At 30.9% G+C, this 12,370-nt stretch overlaps 4 protein-coding genes across 4 annotated transcripts in view; 1 reads left to right on the forward strand and 3 right to left on the reverse strand.

Moving 5' to 3' along the window:
- Positions 1-9,399, reverse strand: part of LOC124430420 (fatty acid synthase-like) — a 112,170-nt gene extending 102,771 nt beyond the window's left edge. The window contains exon 1 of the mRNA XM_046976977.1: positions 9,345-9,399. The gene's annotated coding sequence lies outside the window, so the exon portion shown is untranslated. The remainder of the gene's footprint in view (positions 1-9,344) is intronic.
- LOC124430421 (fatty acid synthase-like) overlaps positions 1-12,370 on the forward strand; it is a 104,641-nt gene that overhangs the window by 64,498 nt on the left and 27,773 nt on the right. The window lies entirely within an intron of this gene.
- Positions 1,561-5,413, reverse strand: LOC124430452 (fatty acid synthase-like). The gene is given in 10 exon segments (XM_046977045.1): positions 1,561-1,674; positions 1,985-2,026; positions 2,103-2,357; positions 2,447-2,907; positions 3,017-3,422; positions 3,486-3,782; positions 3,864-4,421; positions 4,423-4,558; positions 4,656-4,897; positions 4,958-5,413. Coding segments are annotated over 10 exon segments (2,538 nt in total). The 5' UTR covers positions 4,985-5,413.
- On the reverse strand, positions 8,815-9,527 carry LOC124430453 (fatty acid synthase-like). The gene is made up of 3 exons (XM_046977046.1): positions 9,446-9,527; positions 9,018-9,248; positions 8,815-8,972 (listed from the first exon to the last, which is right to left on the reverse strand). The coding sequence occupies exons 1-3, from the start codon at positions 9,525-9,527 to the stop codon at positions 8,815-8,817; spliced, it is 471 nt and encodes a 156-aa protein (XP_046833002.1).

Raw genomic sequence — 12,370 nt, forward strand, 5'->3', positions numbered from 1 at the left:
TTTCTCTTTCACTCTCTCTTTCTCTTTTCTCACTCTTTCTCTTTCTCTTTCTCTCTACCTTTCTCTTACACTTATTAAATATATGCACAAGCACGTACAAACGTATAAACGTATTGGAGTATGTAATCAAGATGAAATAAGAGTATATCGTACAGACATAATTACCGAAAATATGCATAAATGGAGAGTTACCATCATTTTATCTAAATCTGTGTAACATTCTTCATATAAACTTCACACATATAAACTTTATATAAACTTCAAATATATTTGGAATTGGCGATCGACAGAAAAAGTCATGTGGAATTTGTCAAAAACAATATTGATAAATTTAAAGCCAGAAATAGTTTAAGATTAGTCAAATTGATGATCCAATACCATTTATTTGTAGTAAATATATTTTGTACTATAATATTTATTATTTATTATTATTGTTGAGATAATCAAAAACAAGTCTTGATTTGATAAAATTTATATATTTCGAACAATATTAATCGATACGTGATTAAGCATTCGTATTCCTCTAAGGAGTTTTCTTAAGAATCAGAGAAAATATTACATTGAAACGATTTGTCCTGAAAATTATAAAATCCTACCATAAATTCACTGGAAAAGATAGACTGATTGACCGAAAAGATTGAATGACAAATGAAATAAAATTTATTTGCCGAAAATTTTCTTGTGTTAAGAAAATGAAAGTAAAAGATTATTTAGGCCTAATTAGGATATTGATAATATTGTAAGTATTCTCAGTAGAAATAAATAAAGCAAAAATTATTGTTAATTAAAGCAAAATTATACATTTTATTAAAACAAAACAAAATAAATAAATAATTCATATTGTTGCTCCACAAAAAAATTTATAATCCATTTTTGATATATTTGAATAAACTAAAAAAGATATCGTTATTTGGTCTTTCTCTTTCAATAAATTTTATTTAAATTGTAGAATTAACTGCAAACGTGGAGATAATTATAGTTACTTAATTATTTCCAGATAGTGTAATTTTTTATATTATTATTTATAATGTTATTATTATTACTGCCGTAAAAACAACTAATAATATTAGCAGAGTAATTCGACACGAACAGCTTGTAGTTTTGCATAACTTTTGCAAAAACGGTCCTATTCGTCTTTTATTCTTATTTCTCTATTCGTATTTCTTTTTTGATTTATAATTTTATCGATTTACATCAATTTCCTTATTTTCATTATAATATTTCATAATATGAAATGTATTTGTAATGAAATTATTTTAATGATAGTAATAATAAGTATACTATTCAAAATTATATTATAAAATATTCGTTCAGAATACAAGGAAATTTTTAATAAATGATATAATTATAAAACAAAGTAAAAATACGTAAGTAATGAAAAAGATCAAGTTTATAATAATAATGTGAAATTACACACTGTTTGTGTTGCAATATCGCGGTAGTGGATTAAATGAATAAATAAAAAGTATTGACGAACTTAATTTTTATCACTTCTTCGAATGAAACTAAACGCTATGCAAATGTATATGTATATATATATTACTTTATTTCATTTAATTTTTATGAGTTCTGCTTAAGCGGTTCACAATTAATCGCCATTGCAATTTCATTGTTTTCTAACATCGTGGCATGATTGCTGTCAATAAGATGTACTTCTACTTTGCCGTCAATTATCTGAGAATAACAGTATTTTATAGTAAATATATATATATTTTATATTTTATAGTGTGTTATATTTATGATATATAAAAATTTTTAAAACAAACTTTCTGTAGCCCATAATCATACAAGATATGTTGTACAGACGGTTCAAAATATCGGTTTGAACGATGTGATTGAGGTTTTTATATATGATGTTGGTTCTGGAATATATTTCATGGATGTTTGTAATTATACATAAAATGAGAGGATAGCGTTTTTTTTAATCCCGTTCCAAATATAATTGCTTGTGTTTGGAAGAAAATACATTAAAGAATGCATTTACCTTCTCATCCCACGTTTTGGATTTTTCCAATTCAAGTACAAGCTAAAAGTAATGTTTCTAAAATAATGTTTTGAAATTCGTTTGATAATAGCGAAAAATAGAAAGAAAAATGACAAACCTGTTCGATCTTAACAGATGTTAATATCTTCGCCATAATAACAAAAACTTTGGTTTCTCGCTCTTCCTCTGATGACGATTGTAACTGTTGGTTTACATATTCTTTCATTAGTTGAGGAGCACCGTCTATCAAAATTAGCCGGCCTTTAAATCCTTTGGCTTCTAATTGTCGTGCGAGTTCAATTGTTACAAGCGATCCGAATGAGTATCTCACTAAAGTAAAATCTTTTCGATCTTTAAGTTTCTCTAATATATGCTGTAATATGTAAAGTTACATACCATTTTAATACAACAGATTGAATTATATTTAATTTAATCAAATATATCTTTAGTAAAAAAGTATACCGGTAAAAATGAACGGGCCATTTCTTCTACAGTTTCTAATTCATAATTTGTCCTAAGTTGGAAACAAGTGGCTGGCGACTTAATTTTCGATTCTAAAGTTTCGAAAATTATACCATAGCCTTCAATACCTGGAATGAAGAATATCTCGCTCCGACCTTCCTCTGGGTTAGTTTTAAGGGAGATAATTAATTCGGAGGAAAGTTCTTCGCCGAACAATTGCATCAATACTTTTTTACTAAATAATATTTTGTCGGTTGCAATTTCAATACGATTACTATCACCTGCCCGCTTATTATCTATTTCCACAAGTTTGGCAAAGTTTAAGCTGCGAATATTTTCCGCGTTGAGATATATTTCATACTCGCGCTCTAAAGTTTGTTTTATTTCCACGCCCATCATAGAATCCATTCCAAGTTCAGCCAAGGAAATTTGTTGATTGATACTCTTCAATTCTTTAATACCTATAATCAAAAATTCTTTATTTAAAAAAGATAAAGATAAACAAAAAGATGGCGAAAACAAAATAAAATTATAAAATTTAGCATTAACCATGGATAAACCGAAACTTACACATAATTTTTAAGACAGTATTTACGACATTGTCCGAACAAACTCCATCTAATCGTCTTTCAGCGATTATCATACTAGCAACTATAGGTTTATCTTGTACCAAAAATCGATTCATTTCTTTTAAACAAGATGTTATTTTTTGCTGTAAAGTGCCGCCAATAACAAGTTCTTTCTCGTTATCCTGCATGTCTGCAATAAGACCGACGTCTCCAATCGCTCCCCATTGAATAGCTAATCCAGGCAAACCTTCTTCTACCCTTTTTTCGCATATTTCGTAGAAGACTACGAAATGCCGAAGATCTGGACAAAGGTTTCTAGTAACTTCGTCCAAACGTTTCGTTGCCCAGGCCTTTCCCTTGAAACATTCTTCAAAAGTATTCATAGTGTGTTTATGACAAATACGGTCCTATGAAAAAACCGCGAGGTTAAATATACCATCTACGGGACCTTCATCTATTGCTGATTTTACTATAAGCTCGCAATCTTCTTGATTAGCCGCATCGAGACCGACAAAGATCTTAATATTCACGCCGTATGATTCCCATCTCTTGATTCTCATTTGTTGATAACCATTCTTCAAGCCGTTTCGCGAAGTAATGACAATATTTTTAGTATTTCGAAGAACCAACCATTCGATTAATTCTAAACCAAAGCCTCCAAAGCCGCCAATAATTGTATAACCTTTGTTCGGGAAACATCTATAATAAGGTTCAGTCAAGATCGGTGTATTCAGTTGTTCATTTTCTTCGCGTATCTTTATGAGTACCTATGAAATTCAAGACGGATATCCAGTAATAATTTAAGATAGTACAAATAAATGAATATTAAAACAACGACCACAACTTACTTTTCCAATATGATTACCAGCAGCCATGAATCTAAAAGCTTTCTCTATTTTATCTTTGCCGAAGATTCTTCTTGCAATAGGTTTGATTGCATTTTCTTTAAGGAGTTTGTTTACTCTTGAACTTATTTCATTTTTGATTTCGTCCTTGGTAATTATAATTTGATCTAACATTACAGCATGAAAACTGATCTCCTTCGTAAAGACATCGATGTTTAACGGATTATCTGCGGCTAAGTCAAATTTTCCAATTTCTAAAAATTGTTCTCCATAGGTTAAACAACGCAGAGATGCTAAAAGTGTTACTTCCGTTAAAAAATTTAGAACTATATCTACACCTCTATCGTCGGTTTCTTGCAAAATCATTTGTTCGAAGCTAGTATCTCGAGAATTTCCAATATGATTATCATCGATGCTGGGTAATGTTTCTTTAATAAATTTACGTTTTTCTGGTGTACCAACGGTAGTAAATACTTCACAGCCTTCGTGAAGAGCTAAGTTAATCGCAGCTTGGCCAACACCACCAGCACCAGAGTGGATAAGTATTCTATCACCCTTTTTTCATTTCTCCGTAAATATAAAGCGCAACAATATATGTGGAATATACGCATGGTACTGTCGCTGCATTTTCCAAATTCCAACTATCAGATACGGTTCAAGAAAAAATCTCGTCCATTTGACAAAGATTTGATAAGCATCTGAAATAATATTATTCATTTTATTTTCCTTCATTTCCTGTTATTTTCTGTTATTTTCACGATAAAAGCTCAATCTTATGATTTTTAATTAGCTCACTTGTTTGGATTAAGTCCCATAATACGTCGACCACCAATAGTGATTCCGCTATATTCAAATCCAAGTACATAGTCAACATCTTTTCTGATCTGTTGAAACACATCTAATCCTATTTTACCTGTTGCCAACATCACGTCTTTAAAGTTCAACGATGCATAATGGATGCGAACAAGATTCTCCTTTTGATAGTCTTTCGTAATTGGTCCTTCGAGCCAACGTAATGTACTTAAATCTCCGCGTGACTGTAAAAAAGTATTATTTCATGATATTCGATGAAAATTTTATGAAATTTTCTTACATACCAACTGATTAACGAAAGCATGATACATAAGCTTTGGTTCATGAGATGGATGTAGTTGATGCCTATATGATCCCCATATGTTTCCTGGCCTTAAAACATTGATAAAAAGATCGGTTTCGAATTGTTCCGAATAAAGGGGCAATTCTAAAGAAAATTTCGGGCTGTAAGATCCTGAACTAAAACAGCTCGAAAGATTTTTCCTCCAGGTTCTTTCTGTAAGCAATTAATGAATCCTAAGAGACCAGATTCAAAGTTTCCTTTCTCAACAAGTATCACTCTCGTGTTATCTTCTTGTGTTTCATTGGCAAGAACATCTTGTACTTCTTTCAAACAGTTAAATTCATTGCTCCTAACATTAATAAATAGAATATTTTTCGAAATTTCCTCGATCTTCCTTAACAATATCCACAATTCCTCGGAAGTACGTTTCTCCAAAACTATACCTAATCGAAATTCCTTTAGAATAAAATAGTCCAATGGTATATTTTCCTTTTCACGCGATAAAAGAAAAACCCCATCTTTTGTAGATTTCAAAAGTTGTTTTAAATTTTCCTTTTTTTCATTGGTTAATAAGCAAGATCCAACTGCTAATATCGCTATATCATTTGTTCGTAATTTTGTCGATTCTAAAATATCAATATTTCTAAGAACGTCTTCTTCGCCAAATTTCTTTGGTGGTGCAAATAAATTAATGCTTGCTTGAATCAAAGGTAAATTGACTATAATGTCTCTGAACAATGGAGAAACAAGTTTCTCTGCTGATATATTGTCATTATCCTCAACAAGTTCTATTGTTGTCACTTTCGTCATTGGTATATTCTCAAGAGTAATATGCATAGATAACGTTAATATTTCGCGTAATGACATTTCCCTTCTATCACGATAAGCAATGAATTTATATTCTTCGATAATTGGATCACTGACAGGTTTCTTTCGAGCAATCTCACTGTGCCGTAATATTATGAATTTCCATATTCTCTGTTACAATCACAGTATCAATATACTCAAGTAATTGTACAGGTACATCTGAAATAATATTATTGAATGTAATGGAATTCGCTATATAGATTCACTTTGCAATAAAAATAAGTGTTTACATTTTTTATTGGTTGTCAAACTTTTCAAATATCGTTGATGAGCTTTAGTATCTATTATCAATTTTCGAATTCCAATCAGTACGAATAATCCTCGGGTATCTAATGCGAGTATTTTCATCTGCAATATGTTATCCAGGAATGCAACCCAATTTTTTTTCCACTCGACATGTCCTTTTTTTCCCGATATTGAGGCACTGTGTAAACTTCGAAAGAGGCCGCTATATTGGTAACCACGTAGCTTCAACTCTTTATAGATATCTTATTCACCTAATTCTTCCTTCTCATTGCCATCATTTGCATTGATTAGATCAAGGGGTCTTTTCTCCTTCGATAAGTTAGTTGCAACACGAATCAATCCAGTAACAATAGCAAGACCTCCTTCAACCACTTCGAAATTACCGCTGCCTGTTTGTTAGTAGATCGACATATGTTAAATTCTAAATAAAACAATATATAGATACAAGTTGTGGAAAGAAACTTTTTCAATTATGATTATCATTTCAATTTTGCCTTCTTTCGGAATGGTGGTAGCTCGATTAAACTTTACATTTTCAATAACAACAGATACTTTCGTGTACAATCGTCCTATCATCATGCCGAAAGTTTCCCAAACTAAACATAAAAATCCTGTCGCTGGAAACAAATTTCTACCATCGACCACGTGACCACTAACGTACTGATATTCTTCATAATCGATCGATATTTCAAATATTCGTTCACCAGAATCAATTCTTTTTTGTCTTTTGTAATCTGCCACAAACCAGTCGTCTGAATATTTCCATCTAATCACATAATAACATCGAATTTTTACATTACATTCAGAAGAAATAATCATTAGCCTTTTTCGTTTTCTATATCCACGTAATTCTTACCTAATGAGGAGGGATATCATTGGAGTACCTCTACTGACCGGATATTCTATGTGTGGATATAATTTAGCAAGATCAAGCTGTATACCGCTGTTATAAAGCTTCCCTAATGCTTGTAGAAAAATGATCACGTTATCTTTATAACTTAGATGATTTAATGCAATATTCCTTACGGTTGGTTGCAATGATTTTCTTAAATTCGATTGTAGTAGACTTTGCAATCCAATTTCAATTGTGACAACATTGTCGGGAATCAGAGCTAATGTTTCCTCAAACAGTACTGGTTTCAACATGTTATTGGTATGATACTCTGCTGACGAGAGTTTTGCGGCTGATGTCGACCACGCGTTTCGTAGCATCGATGAACTAAGTCATTTTTTACTTCATGTCTTCGCTACTGGTATCACTTTTTTAAGTATACAAAAAGATTCGATCAAACTGCTTCGATATAACGGCTATGATAAGATATATTATTGCACGCTACTTATTCCACGATAACATCAGTTGCCTGCCAAATACAAACACATTCAAAAAAATTAATTTAATAGTAAGGAATAATTTTATTGACTAGTTCCTAATTATCTTCAAACGAACCTGTAATTTTATCGAATTTCTTCACAGAATCGGTCGGTCCGCTAACTGTTGTACTTTTAGTTCCATTATGACATGCGATGACGATATCAGCAGGACAGCAATTCTTCAGATCTTCATAGGAAAGCCTTACCGTTGACATAGAACCATGAGATATTTTTGTTTCTATCAAGACAATTCCTTGCGAATATGCTGCTAATATCATTTCCTCTGCTGTAAAACATTCATCTGCGTACGCACAACCAAGTTCACCAACGGCATGCCCGATGATGCAGTCTGGTACTACACCTACGGAAATTAGAAGATCTACCAAGCCAATCTATAAAGATATTTTCCTTTTGTTAGATCTTATCGAAAGAATGCACTTCTCCCAAATAATTAAATAATTGTCGATATTACCTGAACTGCAGCAATTCCGAAGATCGAATGCAAGATATTGTCGAACATGCTATTATCTTTTTCAGTTAAAATTTTATAAATATTCAATTTATACTGCTTTAATACAGCGTCGCATTTCTCTATAGCTTTAGCAAATATAGGGAATGACATTAGACTTTGACCTGTGAATTACAAATTCTACGTTCCAGTACGCAATGGTTATTATTTTTATAGTTACGAAGAAATAAAAGAACAAAAACTTTCGTACCCATTTCAGACCATTGCGATCCCATTCCAGAAAAAATAAACAATATTGGTTTTTTTTATACCAGAATAATTTTCAATCTCTCTCAATTTTTCGTCGGATGATTTAGAACTAGTTATCGTGTATCTCCGACATAAATGACCTGATGTTTCTTTGAAATGAACATCATGAAAGAGACGAATAAATTCGACATCTATCGGTCGATTATCGATCTACGTAATAGGATGTTGAAATTGTATTGCTCTATTTTATTCTAGAATAATCAAGTATAATATCTTTATGTTTTCTATTTAAAAGAACGTTTCACTTACATCATTTAATATGGTTACAATTGCTTCTTCGGTACGTCCAGAAACAGTTACGATTCTTGGCAAATCGTCATTTGGCAATCCTTTATTGACCTTTGTTTTTGGATTTGATTTAAGTAAGATATGAGCATTAGCACCACCAAAGCCGAAAGAGTTAATGGCTATGTATTCCCCATCAAGCGGAGACGTTTCGGTAACAGCCATGATTCTCCCTTCTGTGAAAGCTTTTACGTCTTTGCGTTGTTGATTACGATTGATATTTGGGGGTATTAGGCCTGACTCCATCGATATTATCGCCTCTAAAATATCAAAGAAACGAAAATGAACGATTAGTTGTCTCATCTTATACTTCAAAATATGTTTACCTTGGCAATGGAGCACATTCCACTGGCTCGTTCAGTATGACCCAAATTTGATTTGATGGAACCGACTTTAAGAGGATTGGTTCTGTTTTTCGTGAAAATCTGATCTATAACATTTATTTCTTCAGGATCACCGACTTTAGTTCCTGTACCATGAGCTTAGATGTAATTTATACAAGCTGTTGGTACACCGCATTCTTCGTAGAATTCTTTGAAAAGAGTTCTCTGAATTTGGCCAAAAGGAAATGTTATTCCCGGTTCCTTATAACCATCGCAATTTGTTTTCGCATGGATAACTGTTGCATAGATTCTTTTAGCATTTTTTCTTTTTTGCAGAAATGCAACAACTACGGCTTCGCTGCGCACGTAACCATCTGCATCTTCATCGAAACACTTGCAACGACCATCCTCAGCCAATATTCCTATTAGAGTGGTACAAGGTAGAATAATTGTTTAATACTCTTATGATAATTTGAGAAAAAAGGACAAATGCTTCAAAAAAATATCATAATCAATACCTAAACGTTTAAATTGCAAAGTTAGGAATGGATGAAGGCAAAGATTTGATCCAGCGACGATCACGTAATCACATTGTCCGTTATGTATAGCTCTATATTACGATAAGTTTGTTCCTTCGTATTTTTACGCAGATTTACCCGACCTATTTTGAATATGTTGCTATTCAGACGACCTAAGTTCATGGTTAACTTATAAATACTAAAAGTTCAATAGGCTGCTCATGAGATTTCCTATCGTTAACAGAACTCGAATATATTACTATATTATCATGTAAAGAGAAAATGTATTGATACGTCAAACTCCGTTAGAAGTAAAAAACTAACAACCTTAATACGTTCGATACCACATCACGGAAAAGAAATTCTCTCCACTGCGCATTACATTTTTTTCAAAATTTTGCAAAATATACTGTAGATTTGTATTAATTTATGCAGAAATAATATAAAGAATGCCTTCATATTACTGTGACGTTGGACTTTTAATGAAAATCGATGCGTTACAGATATATGACGCTGGCAACTAACATTATTAAACCCATGTTATCATTGGAGACTTCTCGAAAGCAGACATTTTACAAAATGTAAGAAGGCTCATTCTCATTATTCTAACGATAGTAAAATAACTTGCGCATATCTTTGCTATATTTTTTGGGATTTATTATGTTTTTTTTTGGTAATTGCATTAATTTTCTACAGTACTAAGTTTTATACATTTTATAAAATTTATTCTTAAGTACATTTCTTTTTATCTCTAAAACAATGGTCATATTCACCATGTCTTTTTCAATTGGAGATATAAATATTCGAATAATAAGATTAAATGTTGAACGGTGGTAGTCAATTATTAACTGAGAAAATTCATCGATAAATTTTTTAAAATCTAAAGGTATACGTTTACGTCTTGGATAGAGAGAGAAAGTAAAGATGTTTATAAAGCATTAAAAACATCAATATATCTTTTACTTATCCCTCAAAAAAGTCTTGAATAGTTTTATCTCTTTCAATCAAACTCTTTTCGATAGAATATTACAATAACATGAAATCTTGTTGAACATGTATCATTTCCTTTTAAAATATTATATCAAAATAAAATTTTTTAAATCTTTACAATCTTCCTGTAGATTATCCCCCGAAGATAGCATCTGTTATGTGACAAATTCATTTTTAGAGAAAAATTTGAGCTCCTCGTCGAATGCAGTAAATAACTCGGGAATTAGTACACCGAAATATATGCTTTATTATGATGCCATTAATCAGTAAATGATAGTTGAATGAGGGGATTTTTGTGAAAGGATTAGGCCGAAGATCGAAATGAAAATGGCGATCTGAACGATGACTTTCACTAGAAGCACTTTTCTGGATAGAGGTTATTCATCCACTCGAATTCTCTTACCTTACTTTTTCTCTGTAGCACGTTTAAGGTTTACTCTCTATTTACACTTTATATACCCTTTGTCGACTCTCTTAACTGTTTCACACACCTTAAGATAGTAATAATAATATGTAGTGAACTATTATATAACACGCTCACACTCGTAAAATCTTTCATAGCGAATGTATTTATTCAAGTATCTTCATTCTAACGATGATATTTTTGTTAAATAATATCAAATGTATTATTGTAAAATAATATTTTTATAAAATATATATTTAAAATAATATATATATACGTAATGTAAGTATATATTACAATATGTTCTGTATGTATGGATGTATATATGTACATAAACAAACGTGTATATAAATATTTAATTATTCTTAAAAATTTTATTATATTTTACTATTTAATTTCTTTTATACCTATTTTTATTTCTTCTGAAGCAATAAGTCGTTTATTCTTCTAATTGGACATATTAAAATAAAATAATTAACATTTTTTTTTATTTTTTATTTTGATTTTTGCACCTTTCGCTTATTTCTTTTGTGAATACAAAATTTTTGATTTTTAAGTGTGTTCAATACCTTTTGGTTTTTAATGGATTACGTCATCAATGAGAGTAGGCGCAATTCTTAGCCGATTTTAACGAACGGGATTTCAGTTTAAAGACGAAGGTTTAATCTACAGCACCCTTTCGCCAGATTTTTAAAAAAGCTTTATTTTCTTCGAAAAAAAATAATATCAAAAAAAGGTATTTACTCAAGAAAAATTTATGCAAAAATAAAAAGCTATTTCCAAACTTCGCCGAAAGAGCGCTGTAGACTAAACCTTCATCTTTTAAATGAGATCTTGTTCATTAAAATTGGTCGAAAATTACTTCTGTTAATTACGATAGACGCATGGCGAGGACAACGTTCCCCGTTTAATTTGTAATTCATAATTCGTCCATATCTACTGTTGAAGTCACACATGCTTTGAACAGAAGGTAGTGAACAGTCATAAGCTTGTATTTAGCTTTGTTAGCAAAAAGCATTTATTTCACTTTCTTCCTTAAGAAACAACACTCAACGTTAACTATTTTATTTCTATTCTTATCTATATTAAACATCTATAATCTAAGTACATACTTATCCCTTGTCTTGGATTTAATACTCGTATTTTATTCGATTTAATAATAGTTGATACTTTCTAACAGGACTTACTCATAAGTTTACAGTTTCCTTCTCATGGCCTGTAAATTATGGCAAAAATTTTTTTATCAAAATTTTATTTTTTCCTACTTAATAAAATAAAACAGTTGAACTAAACATTTGAACATTGAAAAGTTGTTTGAAACAATCTTTATCTGAAACATTTTTGTATTCAACGTCCAGTTTTTACGATATGTAACGTTGTTTAATCAAAAAACTTAAAACAAATAAAAATGCACAACAGCTATGAATTCTTCTTTAAAAAATATTATTTTAATAAATATTCAAAAGATATGATGACCCTAGTCTTCTTAATTTGCTTAATAAAACATTAACTAGTAATATAATATCCTTGTCAATAGATGCTATGAAATATATGATAGCATGTCCATATCTGATCGTAATGCAATTGTTTCCGAACATTTTTTTAATTCACGATTAGTCGAAGTGTCTCAGTT

The sequence above is a fragment of the Vespa crabro genome, chromosome 18 (assembly GCF_910589235.1).
Source record: "Vespa crabro chromosome 18, iyVesCrab1.2, whole genome shotgun sequence".
In the NCBI taxonomy this organism is placed as follows: domain Eukaryota; kingdom Metazoa; phylum Arthropoda; class Insecta; order Hymenoptera; family Vespidae; genus Vespa; species Vespa crabro.